The 26951-nt window shown below is 38.7% G+C and overlaps 2 protein-coding genes across 2 annotated transcripts; one reads left to right on the forward strand and one right to left on the reverse strand.

Annotated features, from left to right (window-relative positions):
• The first annotated feature begins 3114 nt into the window (after positions 1-3114).
• LOC131794307 (probable phospholipid-transporting ATPase IIA) lies at positions 3115-26909 on the forward strand. Its single transcript, XM_059111813.2, has 34 exons — positions 3115-3511; positions 4384-4447; positions 5154-5225; positions 5699-5812; positions 7196-7304; positions 7828-7886; positions 9123-9174; positions 9408-9502; positions 9719-9799; positions 9906-9978; positions 11782-11858; positions 12004-12093; positions 12320-12390; positions 12805-12970; positions 13370-13426; positions 13501-13575; positions 17207-17416; positions 18050-18211; positions 18962-19054; positions 19650-19733; positions 19969-20016; positions 20343-20417; positions 20561-20608; positions 20982-21080; positions 21494-21583; positions 22209-22353; positions 22606-22670; positions 22893-22981; positions 23437-23503; positions 23920-23984; positions 24372-24480; positions 24598-24655; positions 25231-25434; positions 25837-26909. Exons 1-34 carry the CDS (start codon positions 3132-3134, stop codon positions 25971-25973), a joined length of 3483 nt encoding a protein of 1160 aa, XP_058967796.1. The 5' UTR covers positions 3115-3131; the 3' UTR covers positions 25974-26909.
• LOC136279458 (melatonin receptor type 1C-like) lies at positions 13785-14836 on the reverse strand. Its single transcript, XM_066163260.1, has one exon. It carries the CDS (start codon positions 14834-14836, stop codon positions 13808-13810), a length of 1029 nt encoding a protein of 342 aa, XP_066019357.1. The 3' UTR covers positions 13785-13807.
• Positions 26910-26951: the final 42 nt, after the last annotated feature.

A 26951-nucleotide genomic window follows, 5' to 3' on the forward strand; every position in this document is an offset into this window, starting at 1 on the left:
CGAGGTTTCATTGTACTGGTCAAACGTTCTACAAGCCAGCGCAAAAAAAAAACGAAAAGTATTTAACAAACGGGATCGGGAAAAGTGCATGATCTCTCCACGGACTTTCTATTTTGTTGCGGATCACAGTCTAGTGCGCTCATGGAGTAACAACCGTAAGAAATCGAACGAACGCGAAAGTGGAGGATTGAGGGTTGTGACATCCTTGTTCTGTGCGCCCGCCCTCAAGAGTAGGTTAATTTTGTGTTGTGTGAATTTTGTTTCCATGAGAACTGTGAAGCAAAGCAAATTCTATATCTCGTCCCTTATCATAGGTGTGCTTGTAAAGGAAAAGCAACGTCGACGTACATCCTCTCACCAGATAAGGATCGACAAAGCTTTTTATGCGATATTGCACTTGATACACCAAAAGCCAGCTGTTTCACCTCCTAATTTGCACCTACCGTGGACATGGCAGATTCTAAAAGGTCTCACCTTGAACAACTTGAAATTCAGTCAGAACTGGATCGTTTGTGATGAGTGCCGTTGATAAATGTTTTCGCGCTCATCATCTTTAAGGCATTAGGCAAAATGAAGGGACAGTGTTAGTGGCATTAGTCATTTATTTATTTCTGGGCTGCATGATCATTACAATTGAAGAAAAAATACTATATACTTGCATTCTGATTCCCTCTTCATTCTTCCGTGCGGTGGATTTTGGTTTTTGACCAAAGCAAAATAAGAACAAGTCGTTGTATAAAGTAAATCCATAGGACCTCTTTCCATGGAAACAAACAACAAAAAGCCAACACTAATTCAAAACCGTTTCCACGGTCATAACTAGATACTTAGTAAAATCCGTCATAATTTGTTTATGTCATTAGCAGAGAATAAGCTTTTGTCGTGCTAAGAGAATTAAGAAATCCAATTAACTCGTAAAAGTCGGCTTATGAAACCGTTAATTGGCCTAAATGACGCAGTCATAGCCAACAACATCTGTCACCCATGCATAGCAACACACGTACACGCAACGCTATAAGAAGCAGAGAAGATTTTTATGCGGTTGTCTGAAATGCATAGCTAACCTCAGGTGTCCGAAACGAGAGCGATTTCAAGTTTGGCGCTGTTGAAACGAATGAAAACAATTGCAGCGACCAAGCAGACCATACGAATTGGTCAAGATGTGTGTTCTTGACCGGACCTTTACCAACATGCTAAGTTCTGATTAAGTCGCGGTCGCCATTAATCATCTTAGATCATCTTACGACGTTCTTGACAGCACAGAAGTTCGAGAACTTTCAGTTAACAATCAAACTATTTCAAGGCAACATGGGAGCAGATCCTCAGAATTGCTGCAGTATCAGTTACAAAGTTGCTCTTTGGAAAGACCAGCATCCTATCTCTCATCCCAGGCTCCTCGCCTGCCAACCCGCGAGCGCCGCCGCTTTGCTAGACGGCGAACGATGCGAAACAGCCTTTTTTGTAGACTACTTTCTAGCACGATTATCTCTCACTGCTCCCTGCCCCCTCTTCAGCGCACGTGAGAACCCTCACCCAGGCTCAATGCAGTTGAATATAAGTAGGAAAGACCCAATGAAAATTTTGAATTGTTGAACACCGCTGTCGCCTGACCGTGCATGCATATTTACCTAGTCAGTTAATGAGATTTTGTAAATTACCACAGCATTTCCACGAACCATTTCAAGACCCTGCCCTTTCACGCACTTTTATATATGACGGCTATTGAAAAGGTAGGGATTGGAGCAGCCTGTACCAAACTCGAGGTCAGAGCAAGCGAAGAAAATAGCGGGTAGACGACACGTGTTACTAGTTAAAGGAAACGGCAGAGGAACGACATTCCCACAATTTTTCGTCCGCCCAATGTTGTCGCCTGTTTCCACTGGCCGAGGGAGCCTGGCACAGGCTAGAACTGGACACGCTTAGGAGAGACGCGATATATAAGCGGTAGCCATTCCTTGTAGTTCTTTACCAAATTGTATTTTTTGTTCCAATCTACTCCTCTGATAGGTTTCCTTTTTTTACAAGTAAAGAAGAAGACGAGTTTACCGGCAGTTTACCGATTTATACCATTGTCAGATTTAATTTGCTAAGATTAATTCTAACCATGACACCTAACCCCTTACAAAAGGACATAACTCGCACGGCTTAAAGGACGGATTTCTTTTTTTACCTAGTAGTCGAAATGGATTAACCCCGATAACAAAAAAATCAGACAGGTTTTTGTTTTTAATTTTCTCCCTTTTTAAAAAAAAATTATGACCTCAAGAGGTTTTCAGAAGAAGCAACGCAGCCAAATATTGTTAGTTTATAACAGAAGTTAGGGCGGGCCGCAATTGAAAATGGGAAACACCAAAATACAAAAGGTACAATACTAGGCCTTGAAACTCTTCACACTTTACCCTCTTAAATCAGTATGTATATTCTTCATAGTGTTCTTTATATATTTTCTAAGGTGCTGATGTAGAGAATTTGTTTATCAGTCAAGATTTTAGTTGGTGATCATTTCCTTTTCTCACGTGACCAATATGCGTGTGATTCAGGGGTGATATTGTAAGGAGAAATTAGATGCTAGACATCATTAGGTCCTATCAGTGGTCAAAAGTTTAAGAAGAAGAAAATCGTAAAATATGAAATTACGTTTAAGACCAAAAAATGAAAGAGTCTGATGGAAACGAGTGCGTTTTGTTTGGTTGTTTGTTTGTTTTTTTCACCCGTTTTGTTCAGTTATCTTAAAGATAATTCCAATAAATCTTTTTATGCGTCGCCGATTATTATGATCCTGGAAAGTTCTTTACCTTATTAGGCGTTTCCTGATCAACCATCTGTGACCAAAGGCAATGTTAAAGAATGCAGACTACACTGAAGGGGATGGGAAGCGTATGGTAATTGTTTCAACGGTGCATATTTCTTCATGTAAGGGATGTTCAGGGTATAAGTTTAAATTTTGCTCGGTACTTTACTTTTTTTGTTGTGTTGTTTGCAAAATTTTATGCATTGGCAGAAATTTCCGGTATGAAAAAGGTTAACAAACTTTCCTAGGCATCCCCTCCCCCGAATCTTATTGCTCAAATCAATTCGGTGTACATGCCCAGCGGTTAACAAAAAAGTTCGAAAATGGCGGTCACCAAGCTATGACTACTACTAGATCTACAACACGATTATACGTCGATTCAGTCGATTATCTGTCGACCTCTGCCACCGAAATGCCATACGAAGAAGTGCCCCTCAGTAATCTTAAATCGAACGGTTACAAGAAGCTCCGGAACAAGGCGAATTTGCGGGCAAGTCCTGAAGACGAACCGGGATACGGATCGACCGACGATGCTCCGTTAATGGTAGACGAGGTTGATGATGATTTTGACGATGATCGTGGTCTCTCCGAGGGCTATCAGTCGTCAGATAGTGGAGATAAGGACAGGAGAAAAGGGAAAAATAAACGGAAGAAAGAGGGGTGCTGTAAGCGTTGTTGGAAGTTCTGCTGTTGCTGTGGGTTTTTGTCGTCTTTTCGAAGGTAAGAAAGCAAAATCGTTTTACAAATTTTCTTGCTGAGAGGTCATGTAGACGCGTCGTAAATAATGCAAATTGAAAAGGTACATGGACTGATCTCATTGTTAAAACTCCACACTAAAAATTCATGTAAAATTTGTTCGTCGCATTTGTTAATTTTTTATCACGGGCTCACATAAATTTTAAACTGACATACAGCTGTACAGGACATGTCGTAACGTACACCTTTGTACATACAGGTGTCCTTTTTATTTGTCGCCATTTTTCACATTATTTTCCGCCAATATCTTTCTATTTTATTATAATAAGATTTTTTTATCAGGATATGATCTGTTCTAATCTCTATTGGGTTATTAAGGCTAGAAGTTAAAGGATTGATCGATCTGCTTTTTTTTTTATTTAATAACTAAAGACGAAATAATCTGATCACTTTCTTCTCTGTTTTCAAGCTGTACAAAAAAGAAATACAGAAAGGCCTTAGTACTAATTAGTGCTATAGTATTACAAATTATTACCCTGGGCATGGCGTCCTAATCCTTTACACCCTAACATCAGTATTTATATTCTCAATACTGTTCTCTATTCATTTCTTATGGAACTGACAAGGAGAATTTGGTTAATAATCAAGAGCCCCACCAATTGATGATTATTTCCTTTATCCTTATGACCTTTGCATTTGGATAAGGGGTGATTACTGTAAGGACAAATTAGAAGGGAGACACTCCAAGGGGTGAAACATGATGAGACACAGTCATTGACCAGAGAGAGGGTAAACATCCATTTCTAAGTGATTACAATTTAAATTTTTATCACAGTTACTGTGGGGTTTAGCTTTTAAACATTGCAGTTTTTTTAACAGTGTGTATTTTTTCATAGTTGTTTTGACAGTCTGATGGGAAAAATTGAAATGAAGCCAAGGACAGTTGTTTTAGGAAGAGAGGTAGAGTACACACTTGCATTTTATCACAGAATTATTAGCATGTGATTTTACAACTTTCCCTTATAAATGATTTAAACGTTTTTATATTGGAGTAAACAAGTAGTGGCTAGACAGACAATAGTAAGAGATCCTATAGGCTGCAGCAGACCATTGGTAACCGGTTTTTATTGAAACTTCTGATAAGCTTATTGAGCCTATGTTTAGTTATTATTAATATTTTAATATAATCAGTTTATATTTCTGTTGTGGTTAAAATTTATAGGGGTTAATATCAAATGACATGAAAAATATTTGAACTACTTTTTATTTTAGAGTGTAACCGTCAAATTCATAGAAGTGATCAATGTCTATGTAGTTCTCCCTATAATATCCATACATAATCCACCAAGCTGGTGATGAGAATATTCAAACATATCAGGAAGAAGTTATAATCTTGATCAAAGGCCAAATTATTGTTTAGTATATAATCAGCCAGAAAATGTGTAGCAGCTAGAGAGGAGAATAAGTAATCAGTGTTTGGGAGTTTAAGGGTTAATGATGCCAATAAGACATTGTTATAAAAAACATGAAGACCAGTGGAAGAAGTGTGAGTTATTGGCTGAATCATGAATCACTCTGTAAAACGTTTTTCAATTAAGAAGTCCCAGTTGTCAACCTTAGTTCATTGGTTAGCTAATTTTATTATGTGCTTGTGTTTATTTTTCAGTCTGCAACTCAGAAGTTCCCTCGTAATGTCATTTGTAATCAGAAATACAATATCATAACTTTCATTCCTCTGGTTAGTATAAATAATTGTTATTAGGGGTGAAGTACATTTACATGTAGAATCTATTATTAACTATACATTATTGTCCCTCAAGTAATCCTAGCATTGCTTGTTGATGTATTAACAATTAATTTTTTCAGGCCAGTGTTATCCTCTCTCATAAATTGCAATTATAAACAGTTTTTGCAAGAAAATGATACCTGCCTTGATTTGTTAAGCAATCTGCAATAGAAAGACGTGTCTTTTTGTGACTTGTCAATGAGTGCGTAAGCAGCATTTCAAAAACCGAGGTTTGCAAATGTCTATACAATCCATGTTTGTTGGTAACAGACATGATTTCTTGACAGTTATCCTTCTTTCAATAATGATAAACTGTGTTAAATTATGTATAAGCAGCTATACTTAAGGTACTGTAGGCGGCAAGGATGGAACTTTTTCTACTGCTCTGCTATTTGATCAAAAATATAATGTTTATTAATTTTCAGACCTTATACAACCAGTTCAAGTTTTTCCTGAACTTGTACTTTCTTATGGTAGCCTCTACTCAGTTTATTCCTGAACTGCGGATTGGTTATCTGTATACATACTGGGCTCCACTGGTAAGTCTATAATTTACAATGGACTTATAATTTTGTTAGTATGTGTGAATCACATCAAATTTGAAAAATGATTTGAATAGACTGAGATAGAATCTTAAAATTAAATTAAAATTGAAGCAAGTCAAAAGCTTCACTCAGTGCAGAAGAACCACATGATGTTAAACTGGAAATTGTAATGGTTATGATTGATTGGTAACAGGACTTTGTGTTCAATGTCCAATTCTGTTGGTAATCATACTCGTGATTGGCACTCCCACTTAGTGGTTGTCCAATTTTGTTAATCACTTGTATGATTACAGACCAAATTGGACTCCACTCAGTCCTATTACCACCATGTATTAAGTAAATAAAATACACCAGTCCAAGTGTTTCACTGATTACATCAGAATACAGAGAATGTTGCATTTCTATTAAATGTTGGCTATTCACTTATTGTTTAACCACCCCACTCCCAAGAGTGACTTAAGGGAAATTTCTCCATACAAATTCCATTCATTTTGAAGGAGATGAGAAGTAAGCTAGATATCAACAAAAGGGATATTATTCGGTTCATTACTGAATTCTCAAAACGATGGTTATGGAAAATCTATGACAGGAAGTAGGGAGAACTGATCTTTAGATCCTGTAAGGAAGAGGTTTAAGGAACACTAAATAACCTATGTATTGAGAAAGTATCAGTTTCAGGGCGTGAAATTGCGCCTAATACAGGCGCCAATGCGACTAAATTTTTCACTTTGGCGACCAAATCCTGAAAGTTAGTCGCCAAATTGGCGACTTCAACGTTTCATCATAACCTTACTAAGAGATATAGTGAATTAAATAAATTTGCAAAGATAAATCCGCGGCAAACTTCCTCGTTAAGTTTGTTTTCAAAACGTAGCACATGCATCTCGATCGATAACTAGACGCCATCTTGGATTTAGATGAGCCTGAACTTTGTATATCGTACATCCTAGTGTCCACTTTGTAGCACGTTAAAGATCTTTTCCCTAACTTAATTTTGGAGGGTCTATCTAGAACGCTGACAGCTTAAAGAAAGATTTTGTTTGTCTTTGAAAATGGCGACCAACTTTTTTTGAATTGGCTACCACTTTGAAGAATTTAGGAGCCAAGTGGCTATCAGAAAAAAAAGTTAATTTCACGCCCTGAGTTTACCTGTCAGAAACTATGTTAGTTCTAGAAATAAAGTGAGTAATGTCCATCATGCCCAGCACAAAGTTTTGCCATTTATACAGTGTAAGAATGGGTCTTTGATCTGTGGCTGCAGTTATAAATGTTGGTGATTGTTGAGTCAGTCTAGGCTTGAAATTTTCTATGGTTACTGATAGATGGAATGCATTTTAAGTTCATCTAACAACTTTATTTCAATCAATTTTTCTGTAGGGTTTTGTTGTGTTTGTGACAATGTGTCGTGAGGCATATGATGACTTTGTTAGATTCAGAAGAGACAGAGAGGTCAATTCACAAAAATATAAGAAACTCACTAAGAAAGGTCAGTTATGTCTAGTAGAGGCTGTTTGCAATTAATATTTGTGAAGTATAAATTTCTAGTGGCTCATCAATTGTGTGCGTCACATAATATTATATGTACTTTGCCTGCAGAATTAAGGTAAGTACATGTTTGTAGAAAAATAATTTTTTTATCCTGGTTGTTTGTTCCTTTTCCAAATTTCATGAATCAATTACACATTTTGTGAAAACTAAGATGATAAATATATCAAAAACATGAAGCAAACAAAAAAAGAGAGAGCACTGAATTTCTGATCCAAGCAGTAACAAGCAGTCTGACCTGCTGCATACCAGCCAGATTTATCATGGTTTGCCTTAAGATTAATTTCACTTGGGTTTGTGAACAGCCACCCATCCAGCTTGCCTCTTGGCAGTTGGGGTTTGTTTGTTATGAAAAGTAGCATTGGTGGAACAATTAGTGTACTGCGTATCTATAATTAAACTTAAAAAAAACTTTTTTCCACTGTTATTTCAGTAGCTTTTTAAATTGATTTTTTAAATAACAGGTGTTGTTACCATTCCAAGCTCAGCCATTAAGGTATCAGACCTTATCATAGTCGAGAAGGTATGTACTCAACTGTTGTTAATATGAGAATATTCTAAGATGTATTACCATTTTTTGAATAACGAGCAGAGCTGTCAATAAGAGGACAGCCAAATCTGCAGACAAGAGCCAGCCCCACCCCCTAGCAAAACACATGAAGAAATGACTTAAACTCCCATTGTTACAGACTCTTGCTATTACAGAAATGCTGACACTTTCATGCCACCCCTCCTCCCCCAGTGCATTATTTCACTTGTATTTCTCGCACTATAGCCAACACTGAATTGTTTTGTCCAAAATCCTGACTCACGTAATATAAAGTGACATTAGGATAAAGAAAAATTAAAGAAAACATTCTTCAATTGGGTGTGAACATGAGCATTTCCTGCTTGGGGCTAGATCTGTGTCTGGTCTGTAAGACCATGTTAGAAACTTTGTTTGGTTAGTTACATTTTATTTCATATATTCAGAGGCAAGACAACTTATTTTTCTCTTGTACCCTGCTATTACAGACTTCCACTATTATGGACACTAAATTTCCCTGTGAGGCAGGGCATGAAATTGCACCCAATACAGGCACCAATGCGACTAAATTTTTCACTTTGGCAACCAAATCCTGAAAATTAGTCACCAAATTGGTGACTAGAATGCTTCATCATAACCTTACTTAAAGATAAAGTTAATTAAATTGGACATCCTAGTGTCCAATTTGTAGCATGTTAAAGATCTTTTTCCTAACTTAATTTTGGAGGGTCTATCTAGAACACTGACAGCATTATAAAAAGGTTTTATTTGTCTTTAAATATGGCGACCAACTTTTTTTTAATTGGCTACCACTTTGAAAAATTTAGGAGCCAAGCGGCTATCAGAAAAAATAATTAATTTCATGCCCTGTGAGGATGTCTGCAATAACAGGAGTTGACTGTACTGTGCCTTCTTTAGCTAGCCACTTTCATTTCACTTAACCACGAGGAATCAAATGTACAATTCCTGAAATACCATTAAAGAACAATTGTCTTTTTAATTTAATGATCTGGGCTCCTCAGTGTGATGGGAGGAAACAACATTTTGTCCACAATAATCTGGCTGTCCATTGTGTTGTATAAACCTTCTACTTTCAAACTTGTTGACAGCCTAGAATGAGTATGTGTATTTCCCATTTTTAACCACCCTTCACAACAGTTGATGTAAAAATTGTGTGGGAAGATCAAAGGTTATTAGCCCTGTCAAATCCTTTGCCTTTTTCTTCTCACACAGGATCAAAGAGTTCCTGCTGACATGGTGTTTCTTAGAACTTCAGAAAAGAATGGTAAAAGGTTTTAATTATAATAACTGTGGTTATTAATAGTAAAAAAGGTCTTAGTGTAAATTTCATACATATCACTTGAGCATGGTGCAGTATTTTGAAGTCTTTTCTGTAAGGAGGCTTGTCTCTATTTTGTCATTTTGACTGAACAGTGCTGGGCCTGCACCTTAAAACCCTGTCAGAAGGCCTGGGGCTATCCAACATATGATTATTTGAAATTTTGTTTTTGATTCCAGGAGCTTGTTTTCTAAGAACAGACCAAATGGATGGGGAAACTGACTGGAAGCTGCGTTTGACTGTAGAACCATGTCAGCGACTGCCTTGTGATGCTGTGAGTGTTTAAGGCCTATTTGCCACAATGATTTTGTTAAAAAGCAGGTGTCTGTTACCCCTGCTCCCCCCCCCCCTTCCTTTAGTTCCTTCTTTTTTCTCAGTGCACATTGTGCAATATCTGGTGTTTGGATGCATGGCTGAACTGCATATGCAAAAATATACATTGTCTCAATATTTGTTAGGATAACCCATGATGTCTTTTATTTTCTTGTAGGATTTGCTGAATATCAGTGCCTCTGTTTATGCAGAGAAACCTCAGAAGGACATTCACAGTTTTGTTGGAACCTTTACAAGGGTGAGTTAACTTTTCAGTGGTCCCAGTTAAAGAAAATTCCCTGTGTCAGTGCCAATTAGGCTGTTCGGTAATAGCATTAACATAAGTATTTTTTATTTCTTCACAGTATGATGGAGAGAGGAATGAAACTCCCCTGAGTATCGAAAATACCATGTGGGCCAACACTGTGATTGCATCAGGTACTTGAGAATATTGTTATCAGTTATTTGCACAGGGTGTCTTTACTTGTAACCCTTCAGTAATGAGTACAATATTTAAGTTGAGTGAGGCCTTGAACTACTGTTAAAATTAACCCTTTAACTCCCAAGATCTCATTAGTAATTCTCCTTACTGTCTGCCATACAGTTCTTGTGATGTTAGTTTGGAGAATTTAGTATTGGATCAACTTATACTCCCCAAATCGATATAATTGTTCTTTATTCTCATCACTCGTCTGCTTGATATTATACCGATATTGTATGGAGAAATTCTGTCTCGGTCACTTATGGGAGTTAATGGGTTAAAAGGGTCTCGATACTCGACTCGAGCCTCGAAGTTATCGAGAATCGAAGATCGAGGTTCGAGGGAATGTCACTTTTTAGCGGTATTGTTACTAAAACATATGCTAATGTTCTCACCACGTTTTGTATCTTCTAAACAGTAATGCACACACAAACGCCTACACAGTGTTTATTTGTTGTGCATGATAAAGGAACTAAGAAATATGATGTTGTTTCGGAGTCTCCTTTTTTGAGTGATCAATTAAACAAGGCTGTGCTCTAGCGGCGCCCGGTCGCCTCAGGCGACTAACATTTGGTCTCGGGCGACTGAAAAAGAAAAGCGGTCGCCCGTCCGGGCGCATAGATTTCGGCTTGTGTGAAAACTCGAAACGAAACCAGCAAACGTATAGAAACGGAACGGAACGGAACGAAACAAAAAGAAACTCCATTGTGCTCCCCGGCTCCCGCTAGCCCGAAAAGGAGTTTCAACAGTGGAGCGCGTGATTAATAAAACGAAACCGTCCTTGATGCAAATTTGTGTTTATTTAATTAGCTTCGTCCGTGGCATGCAAGATGTTTATCAGCACCATATTTGGCGACTTGCTCTCAATTGTGATCATTCGATCAAAATTTGACGAAAATGAAACTTTAATATAAGAACCCTTTTGTTTCAAAACCTATTTTAGTGACCTTCAAAGAAATTTTCTTAGCGGTTTTAACATGTATGTGGTTAATTTATAACAGGATTTCATGATATCACAAGTTCGCCAAAATAGAGTACGTGACTGCTAAATATAGTAACTCGCTCCGCCGCCCGTGCCCGGTGAAGTGAATATTGAACGAGAGAGATTTAAGATGAAACTGTTTGGCAATTCTGCGGATTCCCTGGAACTGTAAGAAGTATACAACGCTACTCTTTCAAAACGTCACGGATTAGTAAAGATTGTCATTCAGCAATGGTTTCCTCGGCCGGAAGTCGCACAAACTTGCAATCAAGTTTTAATTAAACATCCTATCAATGGTTTCGTCTACTTTCTGAAAATTTTAACTTTCTTGCAAATAGTAAGTTGCAGTGACGAAGGCTTCCCGATTCACTGTAACTTTCTCTAATGAGAGCTAGATAAACTTTGAAGTCCATCCATGAATCAAAATCTTTGAATAAGGATTTTTTTATTGTTAATTATTAACTGATTCAACTATAAAATGGATTAGTAATTAATTAATCAATTAATTAGTAATTAATTAATCAATTAATTAGTAATTAATTAATCAATTCGGGCGACCAACATGGAAGGCTGGGCGACCTACTTGTCATGGTTAGGCGCCCGAAGGGCGCCCTGAAAATTTTCCTAGAGCACAGCCTTGATTAAAGATCAGATTTCTAAACCACTCCGTCTCACCTGTCTCTTCCCCCCCCACCCCCACCCCCACCCCCTCCCTCTATCAAGGAAGTCGGGGGATCCTAGAGTCTAATCTTTAAACTTTTTTATTGGCACTGTTCAGGTACTGCTGTGGGTTTAGTGATTTATACGGGGTCCGAGACAAGAAGCGTGATGAATACCTCAAACCCCGCGACAAAGGTAGGTTAGGCGCGATATGGAAATTTGTTTGTGCAGTAATATGAAGCTGGGATTAATAGTCATTCTTGGATGTTTGAGAGGAATCCTAGGGTTTGACCTGGAATTTGATAATTTTTAAGGTACTGCTTTTTTTTTTCCCTTTCAGGTTGGGCTTATTGATAAGGAAGTAAATAATCTGACCAAACTGTTGTTTGTGGCTACTGTCAGCCTTTCCTTCGTCATGGTATCAGTTAAGGTACTATTAAAACTGAAAAACTACACGAAATTTTACACTCACTTATAAAACGTATTTTTGATCTCTTTTATTTATCGAATGAGTCAGAAAAGAACTCAATAACCTGCACTCGACCTACCCCAGTCAACGGTCAGATTTCGTTGAAGTCTGAGACGTTTAACATAATGAATACAGCCAATACAATGATACAGGCGATGTTAACTAACGGCTTTGTTTTCTCGAATAGGGCTACAATGGACCTTGGTATCGCTATTTCTTGCGTTTCATCTTGTTGTTTTCTTACATAATTCCGTTAAGGTAAGTCAACTTGGTATCGTCCTTTCTTATCAGGATCTCGACTGATCACGTGAAATCAAACGCAAAATACTCAAATCCTGCAACGGTGCATGGAAATATTATAAGGAGCCAATCAAAACTTGGGATAAATACACGTGACCAGCCTCTAACAAAGAAAAGTGTGTATAGTCATGTTGTGGTTGTTTTTTGTGAGCGTCAGATTAGTTGAGTGAATGGCAAAGTATTCTACAGAGCCAATCGCAAAGCGCCAAAGAGAAGCAAAGCCAGTGCATTCCGGGATAATTTCCTATACTCAAGTTGATAACTGCTTCGTTATCAAAAGAGGTCGCTGATATGAAGTCCTTCATGCAAACCCTTTCTATCCATGGCTTTTCGCGTAACTAAGTTACTTTTCCCTTTTTTTCTATCTCGTAGTCTCCGTGTCAGTCTGGACTTGGGTAAAGTTGTATACTCGTGGATGATGATGCACGACAAAGACATCCCCGGGACAGTCGTGCGTAGCAGCACTATCCCAGAGGAACTGGGGCGAATAGGCTATCTATTGTCTGATAAGACAGGAACGCTGACTGAAAATGAAATGGTACTGTTATCTTTTATGCTACTTTATTTCGGTTTTTTTTTTTTTTAATTACAGTGATGTAAAGGTTAGCGGACAGGACTCAGGAATAAATCGACCCCTGGTCGGCTCATTTTGTTGTGGCTTTAGGCGAGACACGTTCCTCTCACATTGTGTCATAAAGTCTCGGCTTTGTTTTTCTATCTGATCGAAGAGGGCTAGTAAAAGCGTAAATAGCATGCGTTGCCGGTTGTGCAAACGAAATGGTGCCTTTGAGAAATATATCCCTCGCTAAGCACTCGAATCAGTTTTCCCCTTTCGCTCCCCTTTTGCACGCTGGCCGCGTAGAAGAAAACATAAAACTGATGATCATTTGTTCCAATGAATTTACAAGCTTACTGAATATTTTACTTTATTTAACAGGTTTTCAAACGTCTTCACTTGGGAACAGTATCGTTTGGCACAGATTCTATGGAAGAGGTACACTGAACTCGATTAACTGTCCTAGGGAAGACTGACACTAAATCGTACTGATGACGTATGCTGTGTTGCAGGTTACAAGCCATGTGAAGACTTCTTATGCACGCAGTAGTGGACCCACGTCCAAAAAACCTGTGCAAGGAGCGAAGGTTTGTTCTATTGCCCTTCCTAGCAAATGTATTCCATTTGTTCTCGGGTCTGATCAGCTCTACATTAAAAATAAATGAAAAGAAGGTTACAACAAAAAAGTAATACTGGTTTTTAACAGTGGAAGCGCGTAATTGGAAGTACTTTTTAAAGCCCAAGGCCAAAAATAGTCAGCTACCTGCTTCTGGTGATATTTTCGTCTCCGATTCACATCCAACGTGTATCTACGGTGAGTTATATGTGTTCATTCCTCTGCACCTTAATATCAACAACATATTTAGCTTGGACGTGTTTCTTCGGAAGCGAAAACCTACAGCAGCTAAACGTCAATATCCTCTTAAATTCTGATCTGAATTCCTGGTTCATGGCACCGTATATGACAGGGTTAATGCAGGACGAGAGTCCTACAGACACGGTGTAAATCAGATAAACGTATCTCGGAAAATAGAATTGTCCCTTGAAAGCTCCTACGGTGTCTATGATTACAAATGGCGTCCAACAAGCAGCGAAGCTCAGCAAAATGACGAAAAGAAGTTTAGCTAGTTTCACCTCGTTCACGCCGAACTTTCTAGCTCCTGGAGCACTCATTCGTGTCAACAGTTTTCCCCAAATGCTATTATGCTGTCTTACTGTGCGGAAAACCTTGTAATAGCATACTGCGGTCACCCCAAATGGAAGTACCGAGAAGCCGATAATAGTCGTGACGGCGTAATAAATGTTAAGGTCGTCCAGGTCATAAAAACAAAACGCTTTTCCAGGGAGAAATACGAATCGGTGTCCAGTTGCAAGGTAAGGGATAGGCGTTATGATAGCCAGTGCCCACGCTGCAACGATACTTCGCAAAGCATTTTTAGAGCTGAAGTATTTCGGATAATCTGTTACTCGAACAATTCTAACGTATCGGTTGACGGCTGTGAGTGTGACTGTCAGCAGCGACGCGACACCAAGCACAGAGCCAGTATAGCCATGATATTGACAGATGGCCTCCCCAAATACAAAGTCGCCCGCTATCAACGTGACCAAGGTCAGCGGCATTTTCAGTGACATCAGCATGTCTGCGATCGAGAGTGAGGCAATGTAATAGTTTGGTACCGTTCGCAGTTTCGAGTTTTTTATGATTGCCAAGAAAACCATAAAGTTTCCAAAGAAAGCCACAAGGATGAGAACTGCGTAGATAGAACATTCGGCTATCTTTAGGGAAAGTTCTCGGCTAGAGAGCTCCATGGCCAGAATTTGTTCCCTCGATGTAGAATTGATTGCCATGCTTTATAACTGACTGGAAATGATGAAATGATCCCAGCCGATGACCTGACTGCTCTGTTGTTTGGAGCTCTGAGTTTTCGTAGGCGATTTCCTCGTCTCTCTGCTCAGTATGTAGCAAGGATACCTGTTGATAACAAAAAGGAAAAGTAGAGAATTCCGAATTCTCTACATTTGGCCCTATTTTGGTTATCGCTCGACTTTGAGCCAAGTTTTGTGCGGTGTGAATTTCAGAGAAACGTATTGCATAAGAATGGAGGTATTCAGTACTTGATTTCAGAGTAATCTACTGGAATCTGTTACACGACGAGCCAAAACAATTTTGTTATCTGTTAATTCGCCAAAGCGAGGGATCACTCCCGAAATTGCCATCAAATAAGTATGACATTCGAGTAAATCAATTTTCGAGGTTAATGCAAAGCGAAAGACTACTTATAAACTAAATAAATTACGGACAATAACTTTATCTACAAATAAGGCAAGTTGAATTCTCAAAAGTATTTTTAACGTATATTTCTTAGCTAAATTTGTGAAAAAGGTTCCTCAAACCTACCTTACGTAATCAGAAGTAGAAGAATCCTGTTGTCGAGAGATGATGTTGCTATAACCTCACATGACTTGTGATTTAGGAAATATATCATTTGATTGTTATGCACGAGTGAATCTACACAGATATTATTTTAGTCGTTCACTATTTATAATTCAACGCGAACACAATTTATATTGAGATGTGAAATGAATATCTTTGTCCATCGTGTGAGACTGAATTATAAATTTGCGACCGAATGATATCTTTCTGTCTTACATACTAAAGGTTCTTACAATTTACGTTTTTAGCCCTTTTTTTGAACGCGAATGGCGTTTTTCTTATTATCAACCTTTTTACCTGTTGAAAGAAGCAATATCTGAACGAGATCATGTGGTGCAGTGATCTGTAAGCTCTCCTTTTGTTCAGTTATAGAAACTATTCAAAACTAAACAAAGGCATTCATCTTCTAGGTGGTCTGCCGACAGATCAAAGACCTTAACGACGATTTACAACATATTTGATATGACATTGATTAAAAATATTGAATGCCATTCATTGCTATTGTGAGAAATATAGATATATATATATAGAAAGAAATATGGAGTGATGTATCATCTCTTAAAATGTAAACTTTCGTTTAAGTCTTTTTTATTTCCTTGGTAGTTGTACATTCTGTGTTTTTGAAATCGAAAAAAGAAGGAACGACAAAAAGGGTTGGTTTAGTTTAAAAAAAAAACTGTTAATAATTTTTATCTTCCTGTAAAAAAAGGGAAAATTTTGAAGAATTTAAGGTATTGAACATCTCTTTAGAATGTAACCACACACTGCAAAGATGCGACAGGACAACGGAAGTTCACAACACTAACTGGCCATCACTCTGTCTGTTCTCAGCCGTTACGCTTCTCTCGTGGCATCTACGCTAAGAGAAATATAGTAACATCTGGTATTTAGGTTTGGAATACTTTTGCGAAGATTTCTGACCTAAAAGAGACGTTTTTTGTCTTTTCTGAGACAGTAATGCCACTACGTCTTGTCCAGCGCCATAAAAGAGATTGCGCCCCAGTTCCCTCTCGGATGCTAAGTATATTGGTCGATTCAGAAACAGTTTCATCGTTTCAGAGAGTTGTTTTGCCTCCTCGGTGATACTCCACTATTATAAGGGAACGACGATAGGTGACTCTGTGGTCACCAATGCACTGCATGCGTGTGATTTATTACGAAACCACTGTAATTATAAGAATTTGAGTAGTTACTCTCCCTTATAGTTGACATACTAATTTTCTCGCAAGGTAATAAGATAATTTTGTGCTATATCGTTTAAAAATTCCTAAGCTGATATTTTAAGCAGGAGGTTCAAAGTTCCAAGGAGGACCAGAGAAATTAGAGGAGATTTGGGCACTATTGAGGCCTCTTATCGGAGTACTTTCCAGCAATTGAAGTTTTCGACAAAAATTAATACGGTGAAGAGTTTCAATTCTAGTGTTCCAAATTTGTCTGATGTTTTGAACAGCAGCTTTCCACCGAGTCTTGAGAGAAAACTAGGAGTGCATTGATTTTACTTCATAACTCCGTGAGAGTTTTCTACACCAATAATAAAGGCTCTATTACTGGTGTAGAAAACTCCTACTAACCCTCCCCCCCGCCATCTCAATCTGGTGTAAAATTCAAGCCGATTGCGTTATGTTCTCTTACTTTTCTGTATAATTTCTCTTTCCAGTTCTCTTCTATCTCCTTTTAAATTTCTTAGTTTTTTTTTCATTTATTTCACTGATGGATGACTTGTGAGCATGCAGTATTCGTAATGTAGCCCTCGACCAAGCTAAAGGACTTTGTTTCCCTTTAAGGTGCGTCGCACGGTTGTCACGCGTACTCACGAAGCTGTCAAGGCACTTGCGTTATGCCACAATGTCACGCCAGTTACGGACGAGACCGAAAACAACCGCCAGAGTGCTAGAGTGCGTTTGGATAGCGTGACCAGCGAAGACAGTGACGTAGATGGAGGGGCTGCTAGGGATGAAACAGATATGAAATATCAGGCATCCAGTCCAGATGAGGTACATGACCACTGTAGTTAAAGGTGTAGTTTCAATGACAAGTGTTTCCTTGTGTAATGACCAGGTCCAAACTCTGACGAGGCAGTTTTCTATCATTGGTACATAATGACGAGATTTTCTCTGCAAATGACTTGAAAAAAAACTTTGGGCGACTTTGTTCATGTTTTTATAGAAGTTTTAAGGAGTTATATTGCCCAGATTTCCGAGGCAAGAGCACTTTGGGCACTTGGTAATTCTCCCTGGAGCACAGCGCTAAGAGAAATTCTACTCCAACAACATATCCGTGACAATAATTATTTAGTCACAAGTTGTCACGCAGCGACAAACTTCTCCTTGACAAAGTGGTATGCAAAGCCGGGAGGAAAACTTGCTAGGCTAAATCTGGCCTAATTTCAACTTAATACAGATGCGAAAATATACAAAATTTTGAGTTTTAGTTTTTCATTCGTGTCTTCTATTTTCCGAATCTCAGCCGCACCAGATCATACTCGTTTATAACTGCTCCACTAAGAGTTCTTTTTGCTAATCCTATTGTTTGTTGGTAGGATATGTCAGTTCCCTTTATCTCCGGGAAACTCATAGACCTTGTTTTAGAGGAAGTTTTAATTTTTGCGTCAATCGTTAATGACACAGGTTGCCTTGGTCACGTGGACGGAGAGCGTTGGACTGACACTGGTTCATAGAGATTTGTCGAGCATGCACCTGAAGACTCCATATGGTCAGATACTCGTGTTTAACATCCTGCAGATTTTTCCATTCACTTCAGAAACCAAACGGATGGGTATTATTCTCAGGGTAATAATAATAACGTTGATGACTATGGATTCGCGACTTTTTTTTTTACAACTCTTACTTACCCTTAGATTGCCCCCTTACTTAAAGTTTTTAACAATACTGTTTTTCCTACGGCTTGCAAAATGTCAGTTCTCTTTTTCTTTGCTCTTTCTATTTATTGAAAGGTTTTCCATCACTGACACATGGTATGATTTTGTCGATGCCGATGGCAAAATTATTGATATTGTTTTGTTTTGGCTTCGTTGGGTTACCTTGCCTCGCTGATATTTTGCTAATTAGTTATTCTTTGGTATATTTGTTGTAAACTAATAAACTGAACTAATAATGCTCGCGATTAAGTTATGAATCAGGGCAAAACCAAAAGCTACTTGAATCAATTGTTTTAGATGTCAAATTGTACAATTTACCATCCAGAATGGAAGATTTTGTACCATTTCATCGTTAACTTCAAATGGCATTTGTTGTTCTACAAGCTCGTAAAAACTGTCTCCATTGTGAAAAGGGCCCACTGCAATAGGCCATTTTACAGTTGTGTACTTAGTTGCCAAGCCTTTGATTTGGAAGGAGGCTGAAGATGACCTTGTTGTGCTAGAAACCAGTATCCAGTTAGCACGATAACAAATTATTTGCAAAACAAGGCCAACCTCAGCCTCACTCCTGTTCAAAGGCTTGGCAACCAAGCACACAACAGTAAAATGGACTATTTACCGAATGAAGCTTTCAGTTTATTCTCTGTTGGTGTCCCTGTAGGATACGGCGACGGGAGAAATAACCTTCTACATGAAAGGCGCAGACACAGTCATGAGTTCCATTGTACAATATAACGACTGGCTTGAAGAGGAGGTACTGTATAGTAAGGAGCTCCTCGTCAATTAACACACAGGAGGAAAAGGTTTTGTTTGTAAAAAGGGGCTGTTTATGTTTCGGTCTTCTTGAGTCACCGTGATATGCGAACCTCTCTCTTGACAAACCTCAGGTTTACCACACCTATTCTTGACCAAAAACACAGCAATTAGTAACGTTTCTTAAGAGGGTTGGTTGATATGCGTTAAGCGTGTTTTCCTTATCCTTTACTAACGTGATTCATGGGGGACTTGGTTGCCTAAACGCTTGCGCGCTGAATTCCGGGTGAAAAAGATTAGGTTTAAGGCCTGGCGTATCATGTTGCGTTTTTTCTTCTACAAAACAATTTACCTATTGAAGTTTCCCTCACCGCTCAGGAGTGTAAGTGGGTCTCGGCGAGTTGTTGGGGAAATCTGAAAAAATGCAAGGGGTTGGGTAACATTCGATGGACATACTTCCCATCCAAGAGCAGTTGAGGTATTCTTGGTCACTCTTTGCTAAGGACACTGGGACGAGCTCCGGTTACTTTGTTACTCAGTCCCTCCGGTTGACCGTTTCACGAGTGTGTCTAACTTTTTGTTTTGGTTCTTCTCAGTGCGGTAACATGGCACGTGAAGGTCTCAGAACTCTTGTTGTTGCCAAGAAAGTCCTGACTGAAGAACAGTATCAAGACTTTGAGGTTTGTACCTACATATGCTTATATGCGACTAATTACCCTGAAAGGTGTTTTCTTGTTTGCCTTCGTTTTGTGTTTTACTTCCTTGAAGTATTTTTGATGGTCTCAAAATTGCAACGTTACAGTCTCAAGCTTTAGTGCAATTCATTTTCTGACGCAGTGTGTTGAATGTGTTGTTCTCATTTTTACTCTTCTTAGAAATGGTTATATTTTGAAATGTTTTCGTTTTTCTTCACAGCACCGATACAATCAAGCCAAACTAAACATTTCTGACCGAGCATCGAAGGTAAAATCTATTTGTATGCTAATGTTTCTATAAGCGACAGTGATCATCAGTGCATGTCAAGTTGAACCTCACCACAACCACCTCCTTCGGGCCAAGGAAAGGGGCTAAGGTAGAGAGGCAGCCATTATGGTGCCAATATGACACCTGCTTTTATAAAGGATGCAACATTTTTATTTTTAACTTCTCCTTTTGTTGCGCAGTACGGATCAAGTCTCATAACCTTTCACAATGAAGAAGAGTGGACTTTATTTTGTCTGCTAGAGCGCGCAATATTTGCCATTGTCGTTGAGTTATCTGATTTTGAGGCAATCGTATCAATTTTGCAGGTTATGGATGTGCAAAGAAGTTTAGAGCACGACTTAGAGTTACTCTGTTTAACCGGAGTCGAGGATAAACTGCAGGTAATAACTTGTAGAGTACATCGAAAATTAAATTAAGAATTTCGTCATTTATTATTGACAAGCTGTGTCTCTTTTTGAGGTTTTATTTGATTGGTCATTTACTCGGTGTTTGAAAGCTAATGGCCGTTGGTTTTATTTTGCAGGTTGATGTTCGTCCTACCCTTGAGATGCTTCGGAATGCTGGCGTCAAGGTAACGTGACTTGTAGGAGAATCAAAGAACCGTCTTGCATCGCTTGACTTGATCACAGAGAGTTGTTTGTCTATTCGAACATCCTCCAGCGTAGATGTGGGTCTCAATTGACTTTTGAGACTGCTGATTCACAGTTCAAAGATTATGCCGGGATATTAACGTTTGAAACTGGTTATTCTTATTTTTAGCAATTGAAGCGAGCTAAAGCGACTGACTGACCGACTGACAGAAAGATGGACCAGCTGACTGAGTGACTGACTTACTGACCGACAGACAGAACGACTCGGACTGACTGACTGGTAGAGCGACGGACCATGTGCCTTTTGAAAAAATAGTTTTAAACGCATGCGTTCGTTTCGTAATTTATTTTCAGATATGGATGTTAACAGGCGACAAACTGGAGACAGCCACTTGTATCGCCCAGAGTTCACGGCTTGTAGCGAGAAATCAAACTATCTATACATTTAAACAGGTTAGTTTGGGATTTTGCATTTTCGAGCATTTTTGATAGGTTTTGGTTTTTCGATTTACTGGTGAACCTTGTGATGTCTACGTGCATACGATGGAACCTCTATTTAGGAAACATGCACCCTCGGGGCCAAGAAAAGTATGGTAGAGGTGTTCCTTCAATGACGAGAAGAAACGTAGCGGTTGTACAATAAATCTTGCATTCCGCAGTCACCGTTAAGGGTAGAAACATTCCATTGACCAGAGGAGCACATTGCTGTTGACAGGACCACAGTGTTTCACCCTTGAATGGAACTGTTCCCTGAATAAAAGTTTCTGTGTATTCTTTGTGACGCTACTTTTTCTGCTGATTAAATTAAAAATAATAGCGGAGGAAGAAGCCTCAGGGTAATTCGATTTTTTTTTTCTGTTTTTCAGATAAGCAATCGTTCTGAAGCACATTTGGAGCTAAATTCATTAAGGAGAAAGAATGACTGCGCGTTGATAATCAAAGGAGATTCTTTGGAGGTGAGGTTTTCATAGCCTCGTTCGGAGAGACTTGAAAGCGAGGCTGAGGATTTTCACTCATTTTTCAATCCAATAAAGACGAATATTCTCCACAAAACTCCTCGAGGAAAATGTTGTGTTTTGCCATATGTAAATTGCGGTTTGTGTATAATACTGAAGTATACAATCTTTACTTCAACATCTCGTTCAATTAATAAATCTCTAGATATGCTGCAGGGATGCTGCTAACAGTTTGCAATCTCCAACTTAGAAGCGCTGTGTTAAAGTCTATGAGTTTTTTTTGTTACACTCGTTCTGAGGGAATCCCTCTCAGTAACCATAAAATCATTTTCCGCCAAGATCTTCTTATTTCGTCCAGTTTTTTTATCTTTTAACATCAGGGACTGAATGAACTGCACAACAGAATATGCAACATATTAAATGAATTGCACAACAGATTATACAGCAGATCAAATGAACTGCACAACAGAATATGCATCGGATTAAATGTACTGTACGGCGAAATGGCTCTTTTTGTTTCCAGAATAGTTATATTTGTATTAAGCAAACGTCCTTTCTTCTTGAACAGATTTGCCAAAACAGGTTTCAACATAAAAGGGGTTTTGACACCTTTTCAATTTTTTAGGTCTGTATACATCATTACGAGCAAGAGTTCATGGAACTGGCCTGTCAGTGTCCTGTTGTGGTGTGTTGCCGCTGCTCACCTCAACAGAAGGCGGATATAGTCAGATTACTCAAGAAACATACTGGCAAGAGGACATGCGCAATAGGTAAGAGTTTAACCAGTGGTGTAAGAGGTTGAAAGATTAGTGAGACGTGAACTCGGTAGCCCCTCTGTCTCTTTGAAATTTCATACTTTCTTTTGTAAATTGCCTTTTTTCTGCAACATCTGGAGATGTCGTAGACGATCTCTTTCAACTGCAGAGAACGGTCTTTCCTCTGTTTTAACGGGAAGGGGCTTCACTCTTTTTTCTACAGTAGCTCTCCTTCTGGTACAAATCTTTAAACTTTGATTTTCTTAGGCGACGGCGGAAATGACGTCAGTATGATCCAGGCAGCGGATGCCGGAGTGGGCATCGAAGGAAAAGTGAGCGAAATATTAATGATATAACTTCAAAATAAAAGTACCTCAACATAAAAAGTCGAGGAATTTGTTTTGTATGGCAAGAGGGCAAACATTGCACTGGGAGAGGCTGAAAATGTTTGAGTTATCTCCACCAAATCATGAGAAAATAACATGGAGTTCTAATGATTATTGATAATTCTTATTTTTTGTTGTTTGGACCAATCGTTATTTTGATGCCCACAGGAAGGCCGACAAGCCTCTCTTGCAGCGGATTTCTCCATTTCACAGTTTAGATATGTTGGAAGATTGTTGGTGTGGCATGGTCGAAACAGGTAATCAAAAAGGTTTTGTTTTCTCTACAGCATGTGTTGAAACTGGAGCTGCATCAGTTTTGCTTTGCCTCTCTGTGTAGTTTTTTTGGAATACCAAATTCAATTTCTCAAACAATCCAGAACTGGTCACTAACAATTTTCCGGGTTTTTAGGCATTTTACTTTGTTTCCTTTATTTTCTATTTGTTTCTGTTTGTTTGTTTTTGTTTGTTCGTTTTTGTTTGTTCGTTTGTTTGTTTGTTTGTTTGTTTTTTTTACCTGTTTTTTTCACTTGTAATTTTCCCTGGCTATCTCGAATATTTGCGCTGACTTACCGTTTTAATCTTTTGATCGGCGGTGTGCAGTTTGAATTTTACCTCTATCAATCCAGGAGTGGCCTAAATCTCCAGTCGTTGTGAAAATGTACGTAATAATTATTTTTTATCAGTCATGATTTTGTTTTCCTTTGCTTCATAGTTACAAGCGATCGGCAGCTCTTAGTCAATTTGTGATTCACAGAGGCCTGATCATCTCTGTGATGCAGGTAAACGATTACTCAGTGACATTAAGACAAATCAAGACACGATTTCCTTGTATCGAAAACTTCCGCCTACTCAGCTTTGCTTTAAGAGGTTCTCAGCTCAGTTAAACCTGTTCTCCGTTGTAAGCTTTGACGTAATATCTACAGACAACTTTCTCAGACTTCACGCGGACAGTGAGGCATGAGAGGTCATCTAGGGACTAGGTTGCCATTCCAAATTTGCCTTTTGGTATAGTGACACTGCATTTAGTTTCGTCATCAGAGTTCTCTCATTTTATATCTTGGTAGTAAGAAAAAGCGTGTGACGGAGAACTCTAATTGACTTCATGACGGAATCTTCTCGTTAAGACTTCTTGTTTCGTCGAGAGCTGATGTTTTAAATAGTATTTTAACTTTGTTTTTTCCTTTTTATCTTGCAGGCAGTTTTTTCTAGTGTGTTTTATTTTGCGTCAGTCTCGCTTTTCTCGGGATATTTAATGATTGGGTAAGATTTACTACAATAAGGCCTGCTATGCATGGAAACTGCATATTTTTTAAAGTGTGAGCATTGTTTACATTGCTGGTTGAAATTGTTAGGCGTACAATAATTCGTGGAAGATGTTGAACTGTGGATCGTTTGGTCCAGGGTGGGGTAATTTTGCCGTGCGACTCTCTCCACCTTGGGGTATAAATGGATAATGGAAACTACTCGGTCAAGCTGACTGAATACTTGGTTACTTATCCTATACAAGGAAGTAGCATTGCTTTAAGTCGCTCCATGCTACCTAAACCTAAGAAAACTGTAGCAACTATGCGATCCACTCTCCTCAACTTTTACGTTGCATTAAGTTAAGATGAGTCTCCGCCGGCTAATCACCTCTTACTTCAACAGGTATGGTACCATATATACCATGTTTCCAGTATTTTCTCTTGTGTTGGACGAAGATGTCCCCTCTGACATCGCCTTAATTTACCCCGAGCTATACAAGGATTTAGCAAAGGTTGGTAAAACTATTGGATTACAGTCGCTGCTTTTCGTTTAGGGTTTCTTTGATGTCGTCGTCTCGGATATTGTTAAGGCAACTAACAATTTTTATTTTTCGCCTTGGTATCCATAGGGAAGGTCACTCTCGTACAAGACTTTCTTTATTTGGGTTCTGATCAGTATATACCAAGGTAAGTGTTGCTCACTCACGAATGGAGTCTCCTCTATAACATAAGGATGGTCATTCTTATTTCTTGACAAAAGTAGAACAGACGCACATTTTATAACCTGTGAAATTAGGTTACGAAGGATGGTCGGCAAAGGTATAACTTCTCAGTACTGTAGTAGTTTTGTCCTTTTGGGTTACAAAAAGGATGTTTTTCGGACCAGTCATTCCGTTCATTCGCAAAATTCGTTTCGTTACTAACTAAATCAGCGACACGTTACATGATCTCAAATCCACATTTGTTACTTGTCCATCCAAAACATCTTAACTACCTACCTACTACCTTTTAGAGCAAGATAATTACGCCACTGACTCCTCAAACAAGCGGGAGCCTTCCAAATATTACTGAAAAAATTTTGAAAGGATAAAAAATGGATCGAACTTCAAATTTGTGCCGGAGCACACAATTACAAAACATTGCGTGACTACTAAGAGGACGCAACATTTACTTGTATACGTGTTACTGGCGAAGTGAAAGTGTTTCGCCGATGCTATTCCTCTTGAAGCGCGCCTGATGACCTCGCTTTGTTTTCTCTTTAGGTGGCATCATTATGTTCGGCGGCATTTTTCTGTTCGATCAGGAATTCATCCATGTCGTGACTATTACCTTCACTGCACTGATTCTCACCGAGCTGCTGATGGTGGCGCTTACAATTCGAACGTGGCATTGGCTCATGTTGTTAGCTGAAGTTTTCAGTCTTGCAATTTACGTTGGGACGCTTGCGATATTTAGACGCACCTTTGGTAAGTTTTGTATCCCTCTTTTTGTACGCAAAAGCTCCTTTTAATGGGAAACGCGGTGAGTTTTACGGGGAGGGCCTCAGCGACTCTCATGCTTATTTGGGATTGGGTAAGTACATTTTCTTTCTCCACTTAGGAGATATATTTTAGCCAGGACAAAGAGATAAAAAAAAAGTGGGTAGACAACCTGCTACAGACTACTGGCCATCACATCTTGGGAGATTCTTGATGTTTCTTGCTTGATAAACCGGAAGTTATGTGATGTTTGAAACCATTTAGACCAAAATCTCATCGATGTTCATGAGTTCTTATGTTATCTTGTATTGCCTGGTTCTCACTCGTCCGTGAGCTCATTGTATAATTTATTTGGTAAATTACTTCACGTTCTTTATTTTTTCCTTTCAGACGAAAAATTTCTCATATCAACTGAATTTTTGTGGAAAGTGGTGGTCATCACTTTGGTTAGTTGTTTACCGCTGTACATTTTGAAGTATCTCAGGCGCAAGTACGCCCCACCTAGCTATTCAAAGCTGACGAACTAACAATGGTGACCGATTTGCAGCTCCTATAGAGATTTGACTGTCCCACAACTGAGTTAAAATTCGCAAGATGGACTAAAGGATTCGGTAATAAATTCAAATGACGTTTATTGGGCTATAGAGCAGTATAGACATAAGGATATATTTTTGTAAAGTAAACAATTAGTCACCGGATAACGCCGGTCGACCTCAACTAGGTCAAAGTAAGATGGATGAAAAGGGGAAGGCCAAGTCTTTGTTATTTTACGAACCAGTGAGACCCCACCCCACCTCGGTTGGGTGGGAAGGGGTACACATGGGATTTTCATACATGGCCGCATACGCTACAATGTCGTTTGGTTGTTGCATGAAAGATTCATGTGCAAGTTTTTTTTGTTAGTGTCTTTAAAACTTGACCTTAATTTCGCAAGCTCGACATGTGCAAATCGGTAGGCGTCTCCTCCATTATTTTCCTTTTTGGTTGTCTTACCAATATTTGAGGTTTTCTCGACGCAGTTATTTCTGCTCGTCCAAATCGTGTGACGTTCCGCCCTCGAGGGGATGCTTTTCATTGGGGTGGGGGAGGTAACGCAGGTGATCCAGGATTTTCTCCTTTTTTTCCATTTTCTGCTTCATCCTCGTCCCTTGTACACTCAATATAAAACTCAAGCTGTCACAAAACTTATTTGTATATTTTTGTTGTAAAGTTCACTTAGTAATACGAAGGTAAATAATCGAAATATTGTTGCGAAGTTATTTAAGACTTGTGTATCACCTTTCAAAGGCAATCAATGTTAGATAGGAACGAAATTTTGGAATCTCTGAATTGAAAGGATTAGCTTGGTTCATAAGAAAAGGCCAATGGTAAAATTTGGTGGACTATTTCGTCGATGTATCTCTTAATTTGATCTTAGTAACATTCCGAAAAAAGCACAATAAAACACTTGGATAAATAACAGATCAACACGTTGTAATTAAATTTTTATTGGCATCATAACGGAA

The sequence above is a fragment of the Pocillopora verrucosa genome, chromosome 3, assembly GCF_036669915.1.
Source record: "Pocillopora verrucosa isolate sample1 chromosome 3, ASM3666991v2, whole genome shotgun sequence".
NCBI lineage: Eukaryota > Metazoa > Cnidaria > Anthozoa > Scleractinia > Pocilloporidae > Pocillopora > Pocillopora verrucosa.

Excerpts from the sequence above, each read along its gene's own strand:
- LOC131794307 (XM_059111813.2), top strand. The coding sequence starts at position 3,132 with ATGACTACTACTAGATCTACAACACGATTATACGTCGATTCAGTCGAT. Across the intron at positions 13,427-13,500 it reads GCACAGATTCTATGGAAGAG|GTTACAAGCCATGTGAAGAC; the intron begins GTACACTGAACT and ends GCTGTGTTGCAG. Across the intron at positions 23,985-24,371 it reads TCGGGATATTTAATGATTGG|GTATGGTACCATATATACCA; the intron begins GTAAGATTTACT and ends TTACTTCAACAG.
- LOC136279458 (XM_066163260.1), bottom strand. The coding sequence starts at position 14,836 with ATGGCAATCAATTCTACATCGAGGGAACAAATTCTGGCCATGGAGCTC.